The sequence below is a fragment of the Manis javanica genome, chromosome 1 (assembly GCF_040802235.1).
Source record: "Manis javanica isolate MJ-LG chromosome 1, MJ_LKY, whole genome shotgun sequence".
Lineage (NCBI taxonomy): Eukaryota > Metazoa > Chordata > Mammalia > Pholidota > Manidae > Manis > Manis javanica.
Window position 1 is genome coordinate 93,823,968 of NC_133156.1, and position 27,923 is coordinate 93,851,890.

A 27,923-nucleotide genomic window follows, 5' to 3' on the forward strand; every position below is an offset into this window, starting at 1 on the left:
AAATATTTTAGAAGGGTTATGTGTCTTTGGAATCATGGAAATATTTTCTACCTTTTTCCATATTAAAATGTTACGTTGTAGTTTTTAAGTTGTATTAAAAAATCACAACTTCTAAGTGAAGTCTCCCTCCCATTATGCTCTTTATGCAAATTTCAGAGTGTTTAAATTGCTGGATTTCAGGAAAACAGGATTGTTTCATTTGTGTGTGCATGTGTGTGTGTGTTGTATGAATAATCTTTGAAAAAAAATAAGCCTAGAAGCAATTATTTTTCTATTTAGAAACCTTGATCTAAAAAGGCTTAAGAATTAAAGGATGAGTTCTGTTTTTACATATTAATTTAGTCATGTTCTACTTCCTTTTGGCCTGTTTTAGTGTCTGCTTATAGTAAGCAATCCCATATGTGTGTATAGTGCAGTGTTTTCTAAAGTGCTGACATTTTACTGATGATTTAGGAGATGTTTTTAACTGGTATTTAGGTGACATTTAAATTATGTTAGAAATTTTAATGCTGATTAGGAAAACTTATAATCTAATTATCAAATTGGTGGTTTCATAGGTTTCATAGTTAAGGGTCAATAAAATGTTTCTAAAAAAGTGAGTTGATATTCTAATACATGCTACAACATGGATGACCCTTGAAACCATTGTTCACTGAAGTAAGCCAGATGCGCAAGAACAATTACTGTAGGGCTCTACTTAGGAGGTTCCTAGATTAGAATAGGCAAATTCATAGAGACAGAAAGTAGAATGGTGGTTACCAGGGGTTGTGGGGCAGAGAGAATGGCAAGTTTTTGTTTAATGGGTATGTAGTTCCTCTTTGGGATAATGAAAAAGTTCTGGAAATGGAGAGTGATGATGGTTGTATAATAGTGTGAATGTACTTGCTACCACTGAATTATAAATTTAGTAATGGTTAAAATGGTAGTTTTTATGTATGTATTTAACCAAACTAAGAAACGGGAGGGGAGGAAATGAGATGGGGGTGTGTGTGTGTGTATTTTTTAAAAGTCAATTGGGAAAAATATTAAATAGTGATGTAGGCACTTCATACTCTTGAAAAAATGTTTGTGGTGGTATGTATATTATTGAAGTTCAGGCAGCATTAGCATAGAGGAAAGATCAAAGGCTTAGGGAGACCTGGTCTGTGTTCCAGTTTCACTTTGCCATGAACTAGTAGTGTGGGCCTGCACATGATTGTTATCTAAAGCATATTAGATAAAAGCCAAGACCTCTGAGCCTACTTACTATTCCCAAATTCTCTTATTCTGGGCTATGTATGCCATTGTGTTCTTTATTTACATGACCTACTTTACCTATTTATTAGAATTTTCTTCCTTTCAGTAGTAAAATTAAAAAAAATGAATTTTAAACATGACATTAGCATTTAAAATCTTGTAAGAACCACAATATCATAGTAACAGTAGATGAACAAGAAAGAAAATCACCCATGAACTTGCTGTTTGTCAGACTCTTTTTCCGTATGTCTATTTTGTATTCTTTGTCTAGAATGCCAAATATATACTTTTTATGTGATTGTAATTAACTATGCTTTTGTAGATGAAGTTATGGGCAGCATTCTTCAAATATTAATTTACATTTCATCCTTTAGATCATTAGCCTTAGCAAATGACATTTTAAAATGTATTTTATTCATACCTTGTTTTGGTGGCTAATATTTAAGAAGAGTCTTCTGAATTGGTTTAAGGGGAGTCCTGTGATGTTAATGCTTGAGCTTCATCTAGTCAGTGTTATGGTATATTAAATGTCTCTTAATGTTTAATTTGGATACAAAGCTGGGACCTTGTCTATAAGAATGGAAAAACAGTTAATACAGTCTCTTAACTAATGTCCTAATATGCTTCTTTCATCTGCTATTCACCATTTGTTTGTGTTTTTAGTTCTATCTAAAATTTTAATCTTCATTAGAATTGTTAGATCTGATGTTGAACATAATGTTGGATTTCCTTAGTTTGCTTTTACATTTGATTTTGATAGAGATACAAAGATTTGCCCAAATTAATAAAATAAACTTCTTGGAGGATTAAAGATGGCGGCGTGAGAGGAGAGACAGAGGCCTCCTCCTAAAACCGTATACAATTAGAAAATATAGCTGGTCCAACTAATCCTGAGAGAGCAACAGGAAAGAGGACTGCGCCAGACTGCACACACCTGGCGAAAAGAGCAGACCTCAGGGACCAGGGTAACGTACCAGAGCCATGGACCGGCAGGACCCAAGTCCTTCCCCAACCCCAGCTCACTGGCGGAAGGAAGAGAAACGGAACAGGGAGGGAGTGGAAGGCCTGGGACTGCTGACTAACTAGCTCCAGAGATCTGCTCTGGGAGCACAAACCTACATTTCATGGTGCTTTCATGATACTCATATGATTATGGGATTGGAAAGCTAAGACAAGCAGAATTCCTGGAGAGACTGAGATTCCAGCCGTTTGTGGAAAGCAGGGATCCATATCTGGCTGCTCTGGGACAAAAGCTTATACCTGTGTGACCGGCCCACTGACTCAGGCAGTGGAGACAGGCATAACAGCTGGGAAGCAGGAAACAGCTCTTTCCTCCCCCAGGTACCAATACTGCTCCCCTGCCACCCCTGACATTGCTTCAGGGGCTGAGCAGCTCCAGAGTAGAGCTTTTGGACACTAGAGGGCGCCATATACAAATATTGAACGCCAAAGGAACCTGGTCCAGAGTAAAGTTATTAATACAACTCCCAAGAAAGATTTAAATGACATGGACCTTGTGACTCTTCCTGAAAATAAACTTCTTAAATAATAGAGCTACTGTTTTGTTTTACTGCCTTTCTCTAAATATAACATCTTCTTTACATAAGCTCCTTGTTGATCTGCTTGAATTCAGTTTTTTTCACTTTTTTATAAGTTGGCTGGAAATCCTGTGATATTGCTTTCATAAATAATTTTATAAATTTTTCTTGCTTTGTCCCTTCATTTAGACATTTACATTTACTAATAGATGGGCTGAATTTGTATGTTCTGTTTCTAGGCATTGATTTTAAAAATTAATAAAAATCAGTTTGCTTAAAAATAAAATATATACATATTTATATAAAATTAAGTTCCTAATCATATGTACACCAAGTTTTAAAGCCCTAAGGACCAGGATTTCAGTTTATGGTAAAAAAATAAGTTCCTATCATTATCATCATATCTTCAAAATTCAGAAAAATTTATTTATATATAACTGTTACTATATATATTTGTCCTTTTATGTATTTAACTCATATTTCTATTAGATTTTTCAGTTCCTTACCTCCTATTACTTTTGCTGTGATAAAATGGGATTTGAAGGTCACTTCAGAGAAAAGTAACTTTTATTTTCTCAGTTGATTGTCTCCTGCCTTTCCCTTTACAAATTTTTAAAGAATCAAAATTGAAGAGGTTATTGACAGATAACCTGCAGTTGGGCTCTGCAGTTTTATTTTGGGTAGATATGAAACAGGGAGCTTTTAAAACAAGATAATCTGCATTAGCTTTATTTATACTTCCTTTAAGGACTATTAACTTAGAATTTGACATAAATCATAAGTTTTTTAAAAAATATTTTTACCTCTGGAAATTTTCAAGAGTACACAAATCAGATCCTCTCTACAGTGAATCAGATATCGATAACTTAAGTGTCTTTTAATTACATCATTTCCACTCTTTAAACTCCATGCCATATATTTTATTGAAGAAACTGAGTTTTTGTAAATTTGGCTGGTTACGTACTTAAGGTGTCATTTAATATGTTTGTTTAATGGCTTGGTTAAATTTTCTTGTATCACATCAGGATGCATATCATGCCTGCTTGTCTTGCTTTTAGTAAGATTGATTAGTGTGGGTATACAGACATAACACAAATGAGTGCATATATCCACTAACATATTCATGCAAGAATGCTCTTAGCAGCCCAGATGTCCATTAGCAGTAGAATGGGTAAATAAATTGTATTTGTATTTGATGGACTACAACATAGCAATAAAAAGGAACAAAATAACTGGTAGCTGCCACAATACTTAATGTTTCTTACAGAAATAATGTTGAGTGAGAAAAGTTGACACAACAGAGAACATACTGTATGATTTCAGATATGAGGAGTTTTAAAATGGCAAAATTAATGTTTCATTTAACCATATTGTAAGGCCAATGAAAAAATACTACCTATTAAGAAGGCCTTCTTCCCCCACTAATTGAGATAGTTTCTGAATCATATACTCCATTTTCATAGGCATTAGGATATATTTCTGTATTTTATTATGGAGGTCTGTCTATTCATATGCCTGTATCACATTGTTTTATGATAGGAAGTTTTATAACATGTTTTACTATCGGACAACATTTGTCCAATCATTGCTCTGCCTTTTCAAGATTTTTCTGGCTATTCTTATTCTTTCAAATGAACTTTATAATCAACTTGTCTTGCCTTAGGAAAAAATAAAACCCTAAAGTTACCTTCATTAAGATTGAATTAAATTAATGGATTTTCTTAGAAAATTCTGATGTTGAATCTTCCTTTCCAAGAACATGGTTTGTCTTTCCTGTTCCCCTCTTTCAGGAATGTTTTATAGTTTTCCTTTATATAAGTTTTGTACTACTTAATGTTGTTCAATTTAAGCCTATTTTGTACTGTTTATTATTGTTAAATTTAATTTTTGCTGTCATAAATGGGATCTTTTCTATTTTTTTACTTTAATTTTCCATTATTATTTCTTCTTACTGGTTATTATATGTTACAGCTTGATTTCTGTATGTAATTTTATATCCTGCTAGTTTATTGCCTTCTCTTACTGCTTCAAATAGTTTTTCATGGCTTCTTTCTGGTTTTTCAATTAAGTACATTATTTGCAAATTGAGGTAGAGATAGTCTCACCCTGCCCAACCCTTGTATACATCCCCAGTTGTTATCCCTGTAATTGCTTTCTCTTGTCTAATTGCAATGACAAATACTTATATAATGTCATGTATTGGTAGACTCCTTATTTTTCTTGACTTCAGTGGGAAAGTCTTCAGTGTTTCCTCATTAAGATGCTGGCTTTTTTTTTTTAACAGCCATATATATGAGAGAGATACTTTACACTCTATAGATTTATTCATTGCAGCTGTACAAGTCAATGATTTACTTTTTTTAGTAAATGTGTATAGGATTGTGCAACCATCACCATAATCCAGTTTTAGAACATTTCTGTCATTCTAAAAAGTTCCCTTATGCCTTTACTTTTATGTTCATAGGTATAGGAAGATATATTTATATGTATGTGTGTTTATCTGCAAATATATCCTATACCTATAAAAATATTTTTATCATTTATAGAATCATCTATTAGTTTCTATTCCATTGCTTTTTTAATGCAAATGAATCATGTTTAAAAGTTTTCTTTTTGATGTACATTGTTGAATCAGCAGGCTCAAGTTGTAATCTCTGTTGGCATAGTGGAAAAGAAGTCTCCTTCAACTAAAATGCTACAATATTACAATAAAAAGATTTTTTTATGACTAAAGGAAAGTAACATTACATATTCTGAAACATTTTATCCCATGTTATTTGTTAAAGAGGATGGCATTCCCTGTGGATATGCTGGATAATTGCAGTCATGAGGAACTGGAAAATTCTGCTGAAGATTACATGTCAGATCTAAGGTGTGGGGACCCTGAAAATCCTGACTGTTTTTCTCTCCTCAATATTACGGTAAGGCATCCGGTAGTGATTTTTCATCAGTCTTTTTGGTTAAATTTATACATGAAATCAGTATCCTTTTAAAAAAAATTATTTTAGTGTAAACTAATCATTTTTGAAATTTTTATTGGAAGGCTATTGAGTAAGGATAAATTACTGATTGGTTAGTCAGCAGGATGATCAGGTTTTAAAGACAAACTCCATAGGTTTTTGCTTAATATTTATCTTGTGCCTTTTGTTTACCAGTTTTTCTAAGCCTGGTTACTATATTTGAGCTAAGTAACTCTATTAAATTTACTTCAGGTTTGGCATTTTTGATTTTAGAACTTTTTTAAGAAAATCAGCAAAACACTTAAGTTATACATTTTTGTGTCACAAATCTTCCTTTTTCTAGAATAGTAAAATCAAAATTTCTAATTAGTAATCTTTGATAGAAAGATCCTTAGGCTTGTAATCATTAGAATTCCACTGTAAACTTGATGGTAGGCAAATTACCTAACCTTTCCAGTCCCCAAATTTGTCTTCTGCAAAATGATGTTGATTTAAGGGATTCTTGAAAGTCTCCAGCACCAATATTTTAATAATTCTCTGAGTTGTAATGTTGTCTGCAAATGGGGAATTAGTGTGGGATTAAGAAAGGCAGAAAAAAAGTATGTATCTTGCTGGAATAATAAACCTACGTGTCTGGTGCTTTTATTAGAAAATGAAATTTTGCTCACTCAAGTAGTCTAAATAACACATGTTAAAATGTAGTTGTTTTTTAATGATTTCATGGAGTGTATCATGCTTTTGTCTTTATTCAGACATATGGCTAGAGCCCAGTAATATTTATTGAAATAAACTTTTATTTTATTCTGCAAGATAATATTCCCACAAAAAAAGGAAGTCTATCTGATTTGCACTTCTTTTTGAGACTAGAAATATTGTCTATGAAATGAAATAATATAATTAGTGTTAATGTAGGAAAAGTTTAATAATTTTGGCAGAAGCATGGCATTTTTGTCTTTCATTTATTTTCTTAAAGAGACACTTCACTAATCTTTAATCAATTGTCATTTCAGATTCCTATTAGCCTCTCAAATGTAGGCTTTGTACCTCTTTATGGTGGAGATCAGACTCAGAAAATGCTTGCTCTTTTTGCACCTGAGGACTCACTCACAGGTCTCTTTTTTGCTTACTCTGTAAATTGAGGAATTTTTCTCCAAACAATTAGAAAGTTATTAAAAGGTGGCTACATTGAAGGAATTTTTAGAAAGAAAACTTAAATTGTAAATTTAGGAAGATATACTTCTCAATTGCTTATAATTAAATGTTTAATGAGTAAAATAAAGTGAAAATAGTATAAATTGGGGACACATTGTATTATAAAGCACAATATTTAAGTGTATCTCTTTAAACCTTTCCAGATAGTAATATTGTATACTTTAAGGCTTAAGACTTAAATGTTTATAATCATTTATTCTATTTTAGCTGTGGCATTTTACCTTGCTGATCAGTGGTGGGCTATTGATGATATTGTGAAAACATCTGTCCCTTCCAGAGAAGGGCTTAAGCAGGTAACAAGATACTGTAATTTTAAAAGTGTTTCTTTTAAAGCCATTTCACAATATGTTTCCCATAAACTGTGATGGTTTTTGAAGTTATTGAGATCTTGTCCATGTTAGTGTAACCAGGTTATATTAAACCCGTAAAGTATCATTGTTAATGATGAAACTGACACTCAGATTGGGTTTCCTCAATTTTATGTGGTTCTAATGTTACCTGGGAATTGGGTGAGGAAGAATGAATGCCTATGGGTTAGTCGAGCTGTAGTTACCCATATCAACTTCAATTTCCGATTTTCTTATTGGGTAGAGATAAAGCTAGTTCTCTCTATTGTGCTTTCTTAGGTTCTCTGTCTCTAGGAGAAAGTGACCAGGAAACCTGCTTATCAGTAGGGCCATTTCAGTGGTCTAGTCAGTGTACTAAACAGTGGAAAGGAAGTGAAGTCCTCAGTAACTTCCTGTAAAACTTTGTTCTTTTTTCTGTCCTGGTCCCCATTTTTATCAGTTACTTAGAAGAAGACATAGATAGCATGTTTATCAATCCTGTCTGCCACAGTGCTGAATGGGAGAAGTAATCGGTGAACGGCAGAATTAAGAAACAAAGAAATGGATCTAACATGATGAAAAGTAGTACCTATGCATTCAAGTAATTAACTGCACATGTTACACCATGGAGACCAAACTAAAACAACACATATGAAAAAGATTTGGCTTTAGTTAATTGTAAGTGAAATTAGGGTAAGTAAGAAAGCTAATAAAAAACCTTAAGTTTATTCAGAAAAGCTCCATTGTCTTAGTAGTGTCTTTGCTGTTCATATCTGTAGGATCTGCACGCCCACTATGAAGAAAGATGTTAGGGATCTAGAGCAATTTCAAGGGAGAGGACTGGAATGGGAAGAGTACCCACAATTGCATTAGATTAGTCTTTTCCTTCAGTTGCTCCTATGCTTAGCTTTTGTACGAAATTTAGGGAGATATCATGGCTCTCTTCAAATATCTATAGGCTGTGTGGCTCTAGAATATCAAAGTATAGTCTTTGACAAATAGATTTCAGCTCAGTGTGAGGAATTTTATGCTGGTCAGAGCTGTTCAAGGAAGGAATGGGTTCCCTTGTAAGCTAGTGAGCTTTGTCATTTCAGATGTGGTTTGGTATCACAGATCCCCTATTGGGGATGTTTTTTAGAGTAGGGTGTGGGTGGATGGTTAGTATGGTTAATGCTTTTTGTCTCCACTCACCTAATTGGTGGACGCTCTAGTTTTTCTTTAAGAAGGCTTGGGGAAAATAGACTTAATGGCTAGAGCTCTTGTTTTGAGCAGTGAAACATGTCTATGGGGAAAATTCCATTGTCTTATGTTAGAAAGTTGGTGAGAGGGTCCCTGTGACTGTGTAGCCCTGCATGTAGAAAGTGAAGCCTTGTTTTCATTCTGTGATTGCCCCAAGGATGTTTTTACCTGACTTCCCTGGTGCCACTGTCATTCCTCATCTGGTGTGGCAGAGGGGTATGTGTGTCCGCAGAGCTCGGTATTCCTTACATTTAGACGACAAAGACACGACTGTTCAAGGAGAGTTTACCTGGAAACCATGAGATAGATTGCTTTCTCAAGAGCATAATTATGGCTTTGCTCATCAAATGAGGCTGTTGTCCTTCAAGTCTTCAGGGGGATAAAACTAAATGCTTTTTAATTTTATTTTTTTTTTCAGGCTGGAATTGGGTGAAAAAGAGTTGAAACAGTAGAGGTGGTGGGTGCAAGTTAGGGTAGGGTAGATCTGGGCAGGTGGAAGCCGAAAAAAAAACACTGAGTTTTAGAGAAGGCATGCTGGGGATTGGTACACTGGAAACCCATTTTGCCTGTTTAAGAATTTTGCTGAGAGGCAGTATTCCATGCAGAACATACGTTTATAGAAATGGATTGTTCTTGGTATGAATGATTAGTCTCATCCCTGTGACGATGAAATGTTTTATAAGTCATTTTGAATGCATTCAGTGTGTTTTGAGTGCCCGTATGAGGTGTGGAGGCAGGGAGCAAGCACAAGGTAAATAGCGCCTCTGAATTGATGCATATTATAACTGTTGTGCTTGGTGTCTGACTCTCTTTGTAGGTGAGAACTCTTGGGGAGAGAGTGGTTCTGTATATTCTGAATCGAATTATTTATAGAAAACAGGAAATGGAGAGAAATGAGATACCATTCCTGTGTCATAGCAGTACTGATTATGCTAAGATTCTGTGGAAGAGAGGAGAGGCCATTGGGTTTTATTCAGTTAAGCCTACAGGTGAGTCTTTAACAGTTATTTAAACTATGTATTATGGAAACCTCCTTTTTTTACCCCAACTGTGTTGGTATCCCTTTTAAATTAAATTCTAGGGTGCAGATTGAGGTGATTTTACTCATTATTTCTTGGGAGTAACTTTGATTCAACTATTCTGCATAAGTGAAGATTGTTAGGAAAGTGTTTTGATTTAAAAAAAATAAAAATAAGCATTTGACAGAGAGGAAGATTTCTCCACATATGTGGACAGAGAGTTATATGTTGAGCCTCAGATTTGTCTGTCTTCTCTCCCTACCACTTCGTTCCTTTTATTTAAAGCTTAGCACTTTGATGCCTGCTGCTATCACTGTCACTGGCTCCTTTTAAAACCCCTGTCTACCTGTGGACCAAGTACATAGTCTTTTTCTGCCTAATACAGTTGATTCAGCCTGACATATTAAAGGCAGCCTTTGCCAATTACCATGAAAAACAAAGTACTTTAATATATTTAGAGAGTCCAAGCAGCTTTGAAATTGTTAATCTGAAGTTTGAATTTCTGATCCTAAGACCCAGCTATACCATATTCCTGAGAGATTAGTGCAGCTTCATCTGGCTTTCCCTGTTTTCCAGTTCATTCAGCTCCCTAGAGCTACTGGAGCCAGAAAGCTCTAACCTGCCTACTCCATGTTACACATACACCCTACTCCTCATGACCACCATGTAACAAAGTCAGCCTTGTTCTGTACTTGACGAAAAGACCTTTCACAGAGAACATTGGCATTCTTTTTCTCTTTTCATTTCAGGCTTTCCAAATTTAGCCAAATTTGGTCAGATCCAGTCTAAATATCACACCATATTCACTGCTGATTTGAAGAACATTAGTGACTGATACCTTATTCACATAGTACAGATTTATGATGAGAATTAATACATTTAGTCAATAAAAAGAAGGTCACTTTTTCTCAAGAATAAAAACTGATGTATAGTTAAAAATGGTTTTGCTGTTTAGTAAATACTTTGATTTGCCTTTAATATGCTCTTTTATTCTTGTATAAATTTGATATAGAACCATTAATTTATGTAACTTCAGAAAGATGTGGGGTAGAGTAATGTTTGCTAGATGGAAGCTTAGTGCTGCATCACATAAAAGGCATCATTTTGTTGTTTTTAAAATGTTTTAAAAAGTTTGGGGCTGGGGTATGGTTTAATTGCAGTATGCTTTATTATATACAAGATAATTCCTGTGGGAATTGGAGGCTTTTTGCTTCTCACTCTGGCCCCAGGGGAGTTACCTACTTAATACTAGCTCATAGACATTTGGAGTACATTATTAGTTTATACTTTTTATTTTCAGAGCTTGCTTTAGATGAAAGACACACAGTTAAAAGGCATAATATCCCCTCTTTAGTATTTCTGATCAGTACTTGATTATAGGAGTGTGCTGCTCTTCATTTTATGTGCATTTGGGTCTCCCCCTCTCCTCTGGGACCTGGTGTCTATTTTTGCTCTTTCTGGTTCTTAACTAAATTTTATATCCTCAAGCTCCCAACTGCTACTTGCATACCACTTTTAGCACCTTCCATGCTTCTCTACTAATTGCCTTATGTCTTACTATTTATTTTAGTTCTTTCCCACTTTAAGCTCTGGGTCCCATCTACAAGGTAATAGTGAATTAGGTGTGCTTACACTAACCTTTGAATGAGTAACCATTTAACTTACTCTGGAAGTATTTTTTCTACAGAGGAAACAACATAAAATATTGTAGAAAAATAGTCCAGAACAATTATTAAAATACTTTGTGACAGAAGCATTTCTAATAAACATACCAGGAAAAAAGCTGTTCCAGTAGCAGAAAGATAAAATCTTCATTAAGCAAACTTATAGTTAATGAAAGCCATATGATATCTCTTATTAATGATTTTTAATGAACAAATAGGTATATTGGGATAATAACAGACATAAATAGCCTTGATATATATAAGGAGACTTTGTTTATGAGATCAAATCCTATTATAGTACAATGAAATTCAAAGAAATATATGAATACTTCTTTGCCTGAAATAAAGATATCACTGTGAGGGACTTATAGTTTGTATTTTTGGGTTGGGTGGATGTCAGATTATTACAACGTTTTTTTACAGTAGATGGTTGGGTAATATCTGGCGCATAACTAAGGGAGCTCACAGAGTTGAGTAATGTCACTATAATGATAGGTTTTCTGGTCTTTTTATGGTTACTAGGCACTTTTACCTGTGAAAATAAAAAATAGGAATAGGATTAATACTGAAGCTTGTCTCATTGTGTTAGTAAGGAATATTCATTCATGAACTCATAAACCAAAGAAAAAGAAGTAAGCTCCATCATTAAGAGATGCCTTTTCTGTAAAATTTTATATTTTGCTTAATAATTAGTTCTCCAAATGTATAGTATACTTGTGTTTTGACCCATCATGTACTAATACTAATTATGATGCTAATTCAAAATTTCTTTTAGATTGATACTTAGAACCATATGGTTGCAGAAAATTTAAAAAATTTGTGTTTATTGTAAGATATGTGTTTGCAGGGAAGAATGATTGGATAATCAGTAAGTCTATAATCCAAATAAAAATATATTATATCAGGATAGTTCTGTAGAATAAACATAGAAATATAAATTCAAGGGAAAAAAGGAACAATGTAAAATTGAGTGTTAAGGAGTGGTTAGTTCAATAGTAAAGGAATAGTTTGTTAAATGGATCATGACAGTTATCAAATTGGTAATAGTTTTTAGGGTCCATTTTGTACATTTGAAAGAGTGATATAGTTTTTGTTTTTTCTCTAATTAATATTATTTGTTAATTGAAAAGGGACAAAGTAAATTTACACAGACAATTATGCCAGACATCATATGGTTAGCATCACTAGGAGTAAGACATGTCAACATCAGGGACCCCTGATGTATATAATGTCTGAGAAGGGCATGCCATCATTTCTGTGGTAACTTTGCCCAAATGTACCATCTTAATTTTCTCATGAGGAGACATAAGACAGGCCAAACTGAAGGTTTTTCTACCAAACAGCTAATCAATAATTTTCCAGTGTTTCAAGATCATGAAAGACAAGGAAAGATGGAAGAATTATCAAAGACTATAGAGTTGAAGTGGATACTACTAAATGTATTATGGGATCCTGGATTGGAATCTGAAACAGAAAAAAGGCATTAGTGGGAAAACTGGTGAAACTTATATAAGGTCTGTAGTTTAATAGTATTTTATCAACATTGGTTTCTTGATTTTGATAGTAGTACTTTGGAGAGATAAGATGTTAACATTAGGGGAAGCTGGGTGAAGGGCATTGGGAACTCTTCATATATTTTTGTAACTTCTCTGTGAGTCTAACATTATTTTGAAAGTAAATAGTTTCTTAGAAGTTAATCTTGATAATATGCTGGAAGTTATATTCATGTAATTATTGAAATTTAAGATGAAAATTTTAGATGTTAACAAAGGTGTGTAACTACATGGCATTTCAAAATTGTGTAATGGTTAAGGAGCAAAAAAGTTTCCTTTGAGGAATTTGACTTGGCTAAGAGCAAAAAATTCTAAAAATGCCAATACATGTAAGGGGTTCCCCTGGGTAAGGTCCCAGTCAGATCATCAACTGTGAAGTTTATTGTCAGCAATACCTACCGTCCACACAGACGCATCTAAGCAGCTTTTTAATGTCTCAGTTCTAACTATGAATGAATAGCTTAGTTAGGGAAAGCCACATATGAAAGATGGAGATCAAAACAAAAAAGAATACAAGCAATTTGGAAGAGACAGACAATGCAAACACAAAACAAAACAACTCTATTTTTGGAATATAGAGTAGTCATGACATTAATAAATGAGAATAAGGTACATTTAAAGAATGTTCATAGACCTCTTGGGAATTAAAAATTCTAGTATAAGGAAGGTGAAGTTGAAGAAATTGATCAGAAAAGAGATCAATAACAAAAACAAACCCTAAATGATGGAAAATAAGAAAAGATGAGATTCTAGGAACAGTCTGAATAACACGTTTCAAAAGAAATGAACAGAAACTGGAGGGGAAATTGTCAATGAAATAATTCGAGAAAATTTCTCAGAACTATAGAACATGCATTTCCAGATTAAAAGGATCCACTGAGTATCCATAATAATGAATTAAAATAGACCCATACTGAGATAGATTATTGTGAAATTTCCGGACATCTAGGATGGAGAAGACTTTGTAAGCCTCCAAAAAGTGAAAAAAGATTTATACAAAGGATCAAGAATCAGAATGTTATATTTCTCAACAGCAAAACTGAATCCTAGAAGTGAAACAGTGCCTTTAAGATACTGAAGAAAAATGATTTCCAGTTTAATTCTATGTCCAAATTATCAATGAAGTATGATAGTAAAAGAAATTTTGTATGAGTAAAAGACAGGTCAATTAAAAAAAAGTTACCTGTCATGCACCCTTTTTTCAGGAAGCTAGTACAGTTTATGGGAAAACTGGTTAAAGTAAAGGAAGGACGTAATCAAGTAATAAAATAAGGAAGTAATCAAGAAAGCTAATCAGATCAGGAAACTAAGGAAAGAAACGAGATCCCCAAATCACAGCTATATATATTTCTGGAAATGCTCTGTCTAGATTGGTAGCGAATAGTTTTACATGGCTATTAAAGTTAAATAGAATTAAAAATCAATTTTCAGCCATACTAGTCACATTGTAAGCGTTCAATAGCCACATATGGCTAGGGACTACCATACTGAACAGGATACAGAATATTTCCATCATTGTAGAAAGTTCTTTTGGACAGCATTTTTCTGGAGATTGATCAGATTGTAGCAGGTCAGAAAGCTCTGGGACATTGATTCAAGAATATGGAATACCTGGTATGTTTGTACTTAATCAGGATAAGATTTACAGTTATGGGATACTTTGGGGGATAAGTTAGAGGCAAATAATAGTCATAAACCATTTTAATGCAAATCAAAAAATAGTGCAGGAAATGAAAAGTCATATACTACATGGCTCAGTTGTCAAAAAAAGTATAAATATATTATATATATACATATGATGCAAACACTGAATTTGACCAAGAATCATAAGTAACTATATTTGGGTAATGGGGTGGAGTATATAAAGAAAGTGTGGTTATGGTGGTATTGGGACTAGGGTGTGTGAATGTAAATGAGAGAGAATTCTCATCTTCCATATGATAAGTCAGTTAATCATGCCTAAAATGAAAATATCAAGTAGTAGTAAGTTCTTTAGAGATGCACAGGTAAATACCAGAAGGTCAGTTAAGTGATTTCAAAATCGTTTCTGGGGACTGGAAGGTGTATTTGTGTGTGTGGGTCAGGGAAGCAGTCACATGACTGGTTTTTTCCCCAACAGGTCTTAAAGGACTGTTGTACTCTAATGTCCATGTAAACCTTTGATTAAAAACAGAAAGTGAACATTAAAAAAAAATAGTCCTGTTCCCAGAATCTAATCAGTGTCTATTACAAAACCAGTCCTCACAGGGCCTGTAGTGATCAGGTCTACCTATTAAAAGGATATACTAACTAGAAAGCTGCTAATGAAAAACAAAACAAGTCCTCTTTTAATTCAGTAGTACTTTATAACTGTTTTGCCCTGTGTCAAGAAATATGAAAGATAAACATACAAATAAAACACCATGCTTTAGTTTAGTCAAGCTGAGAGGAAAAAAGTAAAATTGAGGATACTCAATAGCTGCTATTTTGGAAATGTCATTATTTGGCTTCAGCTATGAAATACCTTGATCCAGTTTGAAGACCCATATTTTGGGAAAGTACAAAGAATCATATGGGGGAAACACAATCAGTCAACTAGTATAAAGTCAGCTTGTTGATTCGCTATTGACTCACCACTGAAAGGATTTATGATCAGTACTAGAGAACATATTTTTGGTTTTTGTAGTCTCCATTTGAACTCATTTATAATGGAAGCATTTTTTTCCCTTCATTTGCTAGTCAGCTTTCCTTATAGATACACCTAGAGAGGTGTATCAATGATTCCCTCTTTTTTTGAAATGGTCAGTCATTTCCTTTTCACTGAAATTCAGATTTCTGGCCTTTCTGTTCTAAATTTATTTTAAGGAATAATAAAACTGTGATACAAAATAATAAGGATTGGTAGTATAGTTAAAGGCAAAACAGAGCACAAGTTTGTTAGATAAGGATTGAGGTTATAGTTTAGCTCCTTGAGTCTGTCCAGATATAATGCTTTTTTTTAAGGAAAGGAACTAAAGCATAGGGGAGACCTACACTACTCTGTGGCTACCTGAAATGTATCACTGGGGAATGAAGTGGCTACTTTGCTTTCAAATGAAGTTTTAGCCATCTGAAAAAGCATATATGCTTTCCAGTAGGGTTCTGTTTTTTGGAGATGGGGCTGACTCCATTCACAGTGGAGACATAAAGATTTCTGGTCATGGGTTCAGCCCTCAAAGCACCAAAAATCTAGTAGATGAGACAAAACTACAGTCAGTAAACAACTAATCATAATTCAGTTGGATAAGTACTATATTTGAAGTATCTACAGCAGTAGTCCTTGAAGAGTAGAGCAGTTCATTTTACCTGGAGGAAGGTATCATTGAGAAATATTTAAAAGTGGCTTTGAAGAGTAATAGGATGTCAGTAGACAGAGATGGGGGAAAGGAAAAGAATATTCTTAGTGAACTTATGAATAGAATATACATATATGAAAGAAGGTACAGAGTCATGAAAGTTCATGGTGTATTTGGTATGCCATCGTGAATAAAGCTGGTGGACGAAAGGGTAGGGATTATGGAGTGGGGAGAGGTGAAGATGGAGGTCCTCTTGTGAAGAGTCTTAAATGCCATATTGAAATTTGGATGTTTATGTTATTGGCAAGGAAGCTATCAAAGACTTTATGTGAGGGTAATGTGATTAAATATTTTCGGGAGATAATTTTTGCAGTACTTGGTGATGCATAGGGAAATTCTGAAGTTAGGGAAGTCAATTAAAAGAGCTGTTTTAGAAGTCCTGTTGAAGGACACACCAACACCAGGGAAGTGGCTGTAGGGATAGAGAAGGAAACATTGAGAGATGTTTGGAAGACAGAATATCGTGACTCCATTGTCTGTTTTCTAGAAGGGAAGGGGAAGAACTGTTGATGAATGTTGAGGGTTTTGGCTGGGTGCCTTTCCCATCTTTTAACAGATGGGATGCTGTTGACTAAGATTGGGAATACAGAAGGAGGTGGATTTAGTAATACTTGAGTTCAGTTTTGACACCTAAAGTTCAATTTTCCTATGGGACATAGTAGAGATACGTAGTTAAAAATGTAAGTCAGATCAAGTGAGGGAAATGTGGATATTTATGTAGGCCACAGAAGTCAATGTAACTTTAAAATGTGGATGAGATCAAAGTATGTCTGTTTGTGAGTATTGGTGTGGAGATATAAATTACAGAAAACAACCTGAGGTAATCACAATTACTATGGAGGGAGTCTGCCAGCAAAAGGTATTATCTGCTGAGATGTGATCATTGACTTCCTGACAGTTAAAAAGGAAATGTTAATTGACTTGGAGGTAAGAGAAATGGGAAAGTTGGCTGAGCATGTAGTTGTCCACCAATATTTGTGATTTCTTTTCTATATATTATTCTTAACAGCAGCTGTCCAATCCGGGATCATATTTTCTATTCACTTTCACAACTAGGTGGAACTATGTGACTAGTTTTTCCCAAAGTAATGAAATACGGATTTTTATCTTATTGGCAAGGAAGCTATCAAAGAATTTTATGTAAGGATAATGTGATTAAGCATTTAATCACATTAAGTATTTAATCAAAGTCATTAAGGTGCATTTTTTTTCCACATCTGTATTCTGAATGCAAAAGACTCTGAGAACCTAGGGGATGGGGAAGCCACAAGATAGAAGGAACCTGAGTTCCTGTGGTAGTCTGTCACTGTGGTGGCTCCCAGTGAACCATGCTTCCTTGTGTAGTATTTATGTCCTTGTGTGCCCTGCTTGAATCTGGGCTGGCCCTGTGACTCACTTTAACCAGTAGAATAGAGTACAACTGACATTGTGCTAAATCTTAAGGCCTGTCAGTTTCCATGTTAGTACTCTCAATAGCTAGTCACCATGTAAGTAATAAAACTTCCGCAAGACCACCATGTGGTGAGGAAGCTCAAACAGTTACATTGAAAAGAACTGAGGAGCCAGCTGGGAAGCCCAGCTGTGCTTCTAGTCAGCAGTCAGTATAAACTGCCTGCTGGGGAAGTGAAGCCATTTGGACCTTTCACTGTTCCAGTGCCCTATGTGATACCATATGAGGGGTGATTAATAATGAAATGATATATTTTTGTTTTAAGCCAATACATTTTGGTCTGGTTTGCTTGGCAACATTAGGTAACTGAAACAGTTGCCAGATGATTGTCAGAAAGCTATCCACTTATAGGAACACCTGTTTAAGACTGTTAGTTAAGCAAAAATGAAACTTCTTATGTTAAGCTTCCCTGTTTGGTTTGTTATAATACAACTCACAAAATGGAAGAAAATATTTCCAAATTATTTATCTGATAGAGGGCTTTATCCAGAGTATATAAAGAATGCTTACAACTTGATAATAAAAAGGCAAATAAAAGCTGATTAAAACTAAGTATTTGAATAGACATTTCTCCGAAGAAGACATACAAGTGGCCAATAGATGTAACAGAAAATGTTCAACATCACTAATGATCGAGAAAATGCAAATCAAAACTACATCAAGGTATTACTTCATATCTGTCAGGTGACTATTAAAAAAAAAAGACAATTAAGTGTTGGTGAGAATATAGAAAATTGGAACCCTTGTACACTGTTTATGGGAATGCTAAATGGTGCAACCCCTATGAAAAATAGCATGGAGTTTCCTCAGAAAATTAAAGATAGAACTACTATATGATCCAGCAATCCTATATCTGGATATTTATCCAAAAGAATGGGAATGAGGATCCCAAAGAGATACTAGTAATCCCATGTTCATTGTAGTACTTTTCACAATAGCCAAGATGTGGTAATAACCTAAATGTCCATCAGTGGATAAATGGATAAAGAAAATGTGGTGTGTGTGTCTATTTTATATATATATATATATTATATATGTATGTATATAATGAAATATATTCAGCCTTAAAAAATATAAGTCCTGGAACAACGTGAGTGAACCTGAGGACATTTTGCTGAGGAAATAAACCAGTCACAGAAGGACGGTAGCTGCATAATTGCAATTATGTGATGTATCTAAAACATTCAGACTCATAGAAGCAGAACAGTGGTTACCAAGGGCAAAGGGAGGGAGAAATGGGGAATTGCTAATTAATAGGTTTAAAGCTTCAGTGATGAACGATGAGTAATTTTTAGATATCTGCTGTATAACTTTATGCCTATAGTTAACAATATTGTATTCTATACTTAAAAATGTGTTTGAGAGTAGATCATATGTGTCCTTAACACAATAAAAGATTTTTAAAACTTAAAGATAAATAATCCAGACAGAAAGTAGATCGGTGGTTTCTACGCATTATGGGTAAGGGAACTGAGGAGTGACTGCTAATGGGTATACAGTTCTTTTTGAGGTGATGAAAATGTTACGGAATTAGATAGTGGTAATGGTTGCACAACTTTATGAATAAGCTAAAAATCACTTTAAAGGGTGAATTTTATGATAATGTGAATTATAATAGAATGGACCTCAAAACAACTATGTTGAGTGGAAGAACCCAGACTAAAAAAAATGTATATACTGTATGATTCCATTTTATAAAATTCCAAGTAAGCTAATCTGTAATAATAGACAGCAGATAAGTGTTTGTTAGGAGACATGCAGGTGGAAGATTTACCAGCATGTTTTCTTTAAAGAGTTGTATAGTTTTAGCACTTACATTTAGGTTAATGATCCACTTGTAGTTAACTTTTGTATATGATGTGAGGAAGTCCAACATTACTCTTTTGAGTATGTGGATATCTCATTTTCCCAGCACCATTCATGGAAAAGACTATTTTTTTCCCATAGAGTTGCCTTAAAACCCCTGTTGAAAATCAGTTGACCATAAATATAAGGTTGTGTTTCTGAACCCTCAATTCTAGTCTATTGATCTCTTTATCTATTTTTGTGCTAGTACCACACTGTTTTGATTACTGTGCCTTTGTAAGTTTTTCTGAGTCCTCTAACTTTCTTCCTTTTTGTTAGAATTGTTTTGGCTATTTGTGGTCTTTTGCATTTCCATAAAATTTTAGAATCACCTTGTCAATTTACAAAAAATCCAGCTGGGATTTTGAATATGTAGGTCAATTTGAGGAGTATTAGACATCTTAACAATGTTAAGTCTTCCTATCCATGAACATGGGGTCTATTTCCATTTATTTATGTATTCTTTAATTTTGTTATACCAATGTTTCTAGTTTTCAGTATACAATTTTTACACTTCTTTTGTTAAATTTATTCCAAAGAATTTTATTATTTGTTGATATTTATGTAATTAGAATTATTTTCTTAATTTTTAGATTATTCATTGCTGGTTATAGAAATACAGTTGATTTTTGTATATTGATCTTGTATCCTGCAACCTTGCTGAACTTACTAGTTTTAATAAATTTTTTACTGGCTTCATTAAGGTTTTCTGTATACAAGATCATGCCATCTGTGAATATAGTTTAGCTCCTTTCTTTCCAATCTGAGTGCCTTTTATTTCCTTTTCTTGCCTAATTGCCCTGGCTACAACCTCCAGTACAATGTTGAAGAGAAGTGAGCATGAACATTTTTGTCTTCCTAATTTTTAGGTGGACATATCCAGTCTTTCATCATTAAGTGTGATGTTACCTGTGGGTTTTCATTGATCCCTTTATCAGGTTGAAGACATTGAATATTTTTATCATGAAGGATACTAGATTTTGTCAAAAGCTTTTTCTCCATATATTGAAATGATCATATGGTCTGTATTTACCTTTATATGATCTCTTCCATTCTTGGTCTGGAAATAAGTCTCATTCATTACAGAAAGTAAAGATTAGTGGTTATCAGCATTTGGATAAATGGTAGGAGATTTGGAAGTTGGTGAGATTACCCAGAGAGAGCACATAGAAAGAGAAAGTGGCTGAAGATAGAACTTTGAGGAATACAGATATTCAGTCTACCATGTGCAATGCTAAATTTAACTTCATTTCAGTCAATAAATTTAATGAAAACTTCATTTAAGGTGGTAGATTGTGGTTTTTGCTTTCCTAGGCAATTGTGCTATCATTTGCAGCTGTTGAGGTATCTGAAGAAACTATGGTAACATGGGAAGTTTTTTTGCCCTTTATTTTTTTGAAATGAGTATGTGCATGGCACCTAAATAGTAGAAGAGCTCTAAACTTCATGAACAGTACTAGTTTCATAAATTTACCACTTAATGCTATTACAGATGTTGGAATTTACCTTTTCTCTACTAAAAGGAATGTTTATGTGGAAAAAAAATTGTGGGAAATTTCCTTCCTAAACTTAGTATTCTTTCGTAAGAAACCTTAAGCATGCACAATACTAATGGACAGATTTTGTATTGAGAACTAGAAGTATGTAGTGCTTTCTTTGCTCACTTTCACTTTGTCCTTTGAACTGCTACTACTTTCAAAATAATGTCTTTTAATTTCTTAATCACTTTTAACAGTTATGAGAAAACCCTGATTTCAACACATTAAAAACTAAGTGGTCATAGTAGCTTGTTGGTGAGACTACCTGTTAGACTTGTATGAGAAATGTATTTGTTTCAGCTTTATTGAGTATAATTGACAATTGAAAGTTATATATATATTTAAGATGTACAACTTGATGATATGATACACTTACACATTATGAAATATTCACTAAAATTTCTTGAATTAACATGTCTACTGCCTCACCGTTACCATTTTCTTTTTTGTGTGTTATGATAACACTTAAGATATACCTTTTTATTTAGCAAATTTCAAGTATACAATATTATTAATTATAGTCAACTATATAAGATACTTTGACCTTTAGAAATATCCTGAATGTCAGCAGTTAAGATCTAAGTATATAACAATAGGCATTACCTATTCTAAATCTAAATTAGTTGATAGCCTTGGAGACTATTACAGAAAGTTACTGAAATTCTCCAATTTAATCATAAAAAACTCAAATCATTTGGCTGAAGTAAAAAAAGTCTTTATATTACTCATCAAGTTATATAATTGGCAAAAGTCAATTTGTGAGATGTTTATTAACCAAAATTTTGTTTAAGATGATCCAAAATTACATGAATCATCTGAGAATAGATTATTTTATTTGAGAACGAAAGGAGTAGAAAATTTATAATTATGAATAAATATTAAAGTTAATAGAAAATTGAATGCCCTAAACTTTAAGATACTAATGTTAAAGGAGCTAACACATCCATTTGGAGAGTCAAAACCCAAATCAGGGTTCTTAAAAGACAAATCAGTACAGCTGTATAATGAGAGGCATACTTAGATACTACTTCAAATTATTTCTTCTGTTTAACCTTCAACATACAAGATATTTTAAATAGTATATTCACAGCAAAAAGATTACTGACTTAATCATTTCTAAGACAGATATTCTCAATTAGTCCTAATCCTTAGTCCTTAAAATTGTGAAAAACTAATTAACTTTTGTCATCATTAGTACAAAAAATTCAGACTTCACTAGAGAAAAAGTAAAGGGAAATGGTGAATGTTCAGGTACTAAGGTTGGAATTAGTTACTTCATATATTATAAATTATATACAATAATCAAATACTCCTTTAATTTGAAAATTTAGTAGTAGATGAATTTTAAAGTTGTATAAGTCTATAAACAGTGATAGATATTGTAGGGAAAATGGAAGTTTCTATGGCCAGGATCATCACCTGACCCTAAACTACTTTGTGATGTAATTGGCCTACTGCTAAGCTAATACTCCCACACCCATAGGCAATGAGCTATTACTGATTGAGTCACTATATTAAGAGCTCTGCCCAGTGCTCTGGGAAGTGCCAGAGACAGAGGTGGATTATGGACCTGCAGACTGCTGGATGCACATGTTATTCTAGTGCTTGACCTACCACCATGAGAATAAAGCTGGGTATAAAGCCTTTCACCCCAAGAATATTCTGTTGTCATTTCTTAGTCTCACTGAATCCATGGTGAACTTGCCCCGGGGCTGAAAACCGTAGGCAAGGCATATATTTAACTATGTAGTTCTTAAAATGGTAATACTTATTTGTCTAGATGTTATTGATGGCAAACAAAATCCACAGCTCTCATTATCACATATGTACATTATGATGTGTAATAGCAGCTAGAAAGCATTTTATTTTATAAAATTAATACATTCTTTAAAACTCTTTATATAGGAATAAATCATTTTTGGGAAGACTGTTAACTCATGTTCTGTAAATGTGTGTACATATATGGCCTTTTAATGTGAAATATTGTTGGGTTTCTGTTTTTTATGACTGCAGGAAGCATATGTGCCTCATTTCTTACCCAAAGCTACCAGCTGCCAGTTCTTGATACAATGTTTATAAGAAAGAAATATCGAGGCAAGGATTTTGGGCTTCATATGCTAGAGGACTTTGTTGATTCCTTTACAGAAGATGCACTTGGCTTGCGATATCCTCTGTCCTCTCTCATGTACACAGGTAAAGTGGATTAAGTTAAAAATGTTAAACTTGTGTCAGTGTCACTTCTGATTTGTTTCTATAGAATATTGTAAATGTGCGTATATCAATATTAAATAATTTGATTTCTTTAGTTCCTGGGCTTAATTTTGCAAATGTGCTGTTATCTCATTTATATGGCTTTTCAGGGGTGTGATAGCTTTTTAAAAAAATGGAAATATAATTCGCATACCATAAAATTTACCCTCTTAAAGTGTACAACTCAGTGGTTTTAGTATATTCACATCTGTGCCCCCATAACCACTGTCTAATTGCAGAACATTCTCCTTACTACAAAAAGAAACCCTGCACTAATTAGTAGTCACTTTTCATTTCCCCATTCTTCCATTCACTAGGAACCACTAATCTGTTTTCTGTCTCTATGGATTTATCTGTTCTGAGCATTTCATATGAAGAGTCATATGATACAATTATCTTATAAGCCCTTTGTGTGTCTACCTTCTTGCCTTTTGCATAATGTTTCAAGGTTCATCCATGTTGTAGCATGAATCAGTGTTCCATTTTATCCATTGTATGGATATGCCATGTATTTTCTCCATCATCAGTTGATGGACTTTGGGGTTGTTTCTACCTTTTAGTGTTATGAATAATGCTGCTGTGAACATTTGTGTAGTTTTTGTGTGGAGATTTCTGTATACATACCTGGGTGTGGATAGAATTGCTGGGTTATGTAGTGACTCTGTTTATAACATTTTAATGAACTGCCAGGCTTTTCCATAGCAACTGTGCCATGTCACAGTCCCATAAACAACATATAAAAGTTGCAGTTTCTCCATACAGTTGCTAATACTTGTTATTCTCTGTGTTTTTGATTATAGCCATACTCGTGGTATGAGGTGGTATCTCATTATAATTTTGATTTTCATTTTATTTTCATCTTTTCATGTGCTTATTGGCCATATCTGTATCTTCTTTGGAGATAAGTCTATTCAGATACTTAGAACATTTTTTCTTTGGTCTGTGATAGCTTTATAAATAAAAACAAATAAGAATTTCAGACCTACAAAAAGGTAAATAAAGTAACAATAGACACACCAGTATGTACCATCTATGCAAAATAGATCATTGCTATCACAGCAGTACTCCTCCTATCCAATTAGCTCACTCCCCTCCCTGACAGTAGCACTCTTCTCAATTTGCATCTATTTTCCCCGTGTGTTTGTTACACTTTTATTATATGTGTATAGATCCTGCAACAGTATGTTTTATATAAAAACTTTATATAAATGATATGTACGGTATAAATTCTTCTGTAGTTTGCTGTCTATACTCATTGTTAGGTTTATGAGATTCATCCATATGGATTAACATAGTTCTATTCATTTTCAATGTTGTTTAGTGTTCCATTCTATGGATATACTGTGTGGTGATATTTTAAAAACTATTAGTGGATTAATATTTGCCTTTATGTAAAGCCACATAGCTGCCTTTTTCTTTTTCTTTTCTTTTTTTTTTTTTACCTAGATAAGCCTTTATTTCACCTTTATTTATTTATTTATTTACTTTTTTTGAGAGGGCATCTCTCATATTTATTGATCAAAATGGTTGTTAACAACAATAAAATTCTGTATAGGGGACTCAATGCTCAATGTACAATCATTAATCCACCCCAAGCCTAATTCTCACCAGTCTCCAATCTTCTGAAGCATAACGAACAAGTTCTTACATGGTGAATAAGTTCTTACATGATGAACAGTACAAGGGCAGTCATCACAGAAACTTTCAGTTTTGATCACACATTATGAACTATAAACAATCAGGTCAAATATGAATATTCATTTGATTTTTATACTTGATTTATATGTGAATCCCACATTTCTCCATTATTATTATTATTATTATTTTTTTTTTTAAATAAAATGCTGAAGTGGTAGGTAGATGCAAGGTAAAGGTAGAAAACATAGTTTAGTGCTGTAAGAGAGCAAATTTAGATGATCAGGTGTGTGCCTGTAGAAAAAGTGTTAATCCAAGCTAGACAAGGGCAGCAAAACATCCACAGATGCAGAAGATTTCTCTCAAAACAGGGGGGGTGAGGTTCTAAGCCTCACCTCTGTTGATCCCCAATTTCTCACCTGATGGCTTCCCTGCAACTGTGCCTGTCTTAGGTTGTTCCTCCCTTGAGGAATCTTACCCGTCTCTGGCTAACCAGTCATCTTCTGGGGCCATACAGGGAAATGTAAAGTTGGTAAGTGAGAGAGAGGCAATATTGTTTGAAAAGGTTAGCTTTTTACTTCTTTGCAGATTTATGCCCTGTGGCTTTTATGCCCAGTATTTGTCTTGAGGTATCTTTACCACTTGGAAGAATTATGATACTCGGTAAATTTTATATGAGGCACGAATTCTATTTAAGGGTTGTAATTAGGAAGGAAGACGAAAAGCTATAGGAGTAGCAGACGGAAGATAACATGGGAAGATTGATTATTTCTTTGACATATCTTCTTGTAGAGTAACTTAAGCATGTATAGGTTTTAAACTACTAATTAAATTGCATACACACATTAACATAATAGGAATGCAGTTACATAACCAAAGCAGACCTATAATTACCAGCCATCTCCAGTGAAACTAAGAAAACCAGTTAGGCACCCTAGGCATTTGTGAAAACTTATCTATGATATGGTGGATATTGTCCAACTGAACTTGAACAGTCTGAGAGAAATCAGACAAATTAAAACAACCCATTCCTGGGGACTGTTCACATCCCATATGTTCTTTTAACAGTAGATAGTCTGTAGTCATAAGATTTTGGAGTGCTACAACTTGCACTTCTCCTAATTCTTGCTTGAGTTCCAACAGTATAGATCCAGTCAAATTTGTTGTTTTACTGTATGCACAGGCCAGCTTAGATATCTCCTTCTTCATTCCCTTGGCAAGTCCAGGAACCAGTGGGATGAATGCAGCTACAACTGCAGCATAGCCTGGATCTTTGTTGAGGGTTTTTTGATGATCATCTTCTGGTATCACTCTTTCAGAGAGTGCTGATGTTGGAAGTTCTTCTTCATATCGTATCGTAGTTCATTTTCTGGGTAGCCAAATTAAGCTTTGATCCTCTGTATAAACACAAACAGACCCTTTGCCCACACTTTGATATGCCCTTTATACCATTGTGTAGAACTCATTGGAGGTCACCACACAGAAACTGCTTTTTTTTTTTTTTTTAAGAGAAAGGAATATTATCAGAAAAATGTACCTCCATAGCCGATCATCTGACAGCCTTTAAGTGATCAAAATTAAGGATATTTAAAGCATGCATTAATTATTGATTTACAGTTAGTTTTATCCTATCAGGGAGTAATCCTCCTTTTCTTTCTTTTTTTCTTATCATTAATCTACACCTACATGAAGAATATTATGTTTACTAGGCTCTCCCCTATATCAGGGCCCCTCTATAAACCACTTTACAGCCACTGTCCATCAGCATAGCAAAATGTTGTAGAATCACTACTTGTCTTCTCTGTGTTGTACAGCCCTCCCCTTTCTCCCTCCCCCAACTATGCATGCTAATCTTAATACCCACCTTCTTCCCCCCCCTTGTCCCTCCCTACCCACCCATCCTCCCCAGCCCCTTTCCCTTTGGGACCTGTTAGTCCATTCTTGGGTTCTGTGATTCCGCTGCTGTTTTGTTTCTTCAGTTTTTCCTTTGTTCTTATACTCCACAGATGAGTGAAATCATTTGGTATTTCTCTTTCTCCGCTTGGCTTATTTCACTGAGCATAATACCCTCCAGCTCCATCCATGTTGCTGCAAATGGTAGGATTTGCCCTTGTCTTATGGCTGAGTAGTATTCCATTGTGTATATGTACCACATCTTCTTTATCCATTCATCTACCGATGGACATTTAGGTTGCTTCCAATTCTTGGCTATTGTGAATAATGCTGCGATAAACATGGGGGTGCATCTGTATTTCTCAAACTTGATTGCTGCATTCTTAGGGTAAATTCCTAGGAGTGGATTTCCTGGGTCAAATGGTAAGTCTGTTTTGAGCATTTTGATGAACCTCCATACTGCTTTCCACAATGGTTGAACTAATTTACATTCCCACCAGCAGTGTAGGAGGGTTCCCCTTTCTCCACAGCCTCGCCAACATTTGTTGTTGTTTGTCTTTTGGATGGTGGCCATCCTAACTGGTGTGAGGTGATATCTCATTGTGATTTTAATTTGCATTTCTCCCATGATTAGCAATGTGAAGCATCTTTTCATGTGCCTGTTGGCCATCTGAATTTCTTCTTTGGAGAAGTGTCTGTTCAGCTCCTCTGCCCATTTTTTAATTGGATTATTTGTTTTTTGTTTGTTGAGGTGTGTGAGCTCTTTATATATTCTGGATGTCAAGCCTTTATCGGAACTGTCATTTACAAATATATTCTCCCATACTGTAGAGTTCCTTTTTGTTCTATTGATGGTGTCTTTTTCTGTACAGAAGCTTTTCAGCTTAATATAGTCCCACTTGTTCATTATTGCTGTTGTTTTCCTTGCCCAGGGAGATACGTTCAAGAAGAGGTCACTCATGTTTATGTCTAAAAGGTTTTTACCTATGTTTTTTCCTAAGAGTTTTATGGTTTCATGACTTACATTCAGGTCTTTGATCCATTTTGAATTTACTTTTGTGTATGGGGTACAGTTTCATTGTAGTAGAGCTTGAAGTTGGGGAGTGAGATCCTCCCTACTTTATTCTTCTTTCTCAGGATTGCTTTGGCTATTTGGGGTCTTTGGTGTTTCCATATGAATTTTTGAATTAT

General features: G+C 34.3%; 1 protein-coding gene across 3 annotated transcripts in view; it reads left to right on the top strand.

Annotated features, from left to right (window-relative positions):
- Positions 1 to 27,923, top strand: part of FAM169A (family with sequence similarity 169 member A) — a 68,673-nt gene that overhangs the window by 12,140 nt on the left and 28,610 nt on the right. For 2 of the 3 annotated variants that reach the window (XM_037000365.2, XM_017647752.3), the window contains exons 2-6: positions 5,561 to 5,695; positions 6,745 to 6,844; positions 7,154 to 7,239; positions 9,329 to 9,500; positions 22,968 to 23,147. In XM_037000365.2, coding sequence (XP_036856260.2) covers positions 5,564 to 5,695; positions 6,745 to 6,844; positions 7,154 to 7,239; positions 9,329 to 9,500; positions 22,968 to 23,147 — 670 coding nt within the window. In that variant the 5' untranslated portion in view covers positions 5,561 to 5,563. Of the gene's footprint in view, positions 1 to 5,560; positions 5,696 to 6,744; positions 6,845 to 7,153; positions 7,240 to 9,328; positions 9,501 to 22,967; positions 23,148 to 27,923 lie in introns of those variants that run through there. The other variant, XM_073235057.1, reaches the window with a different exon arrangement.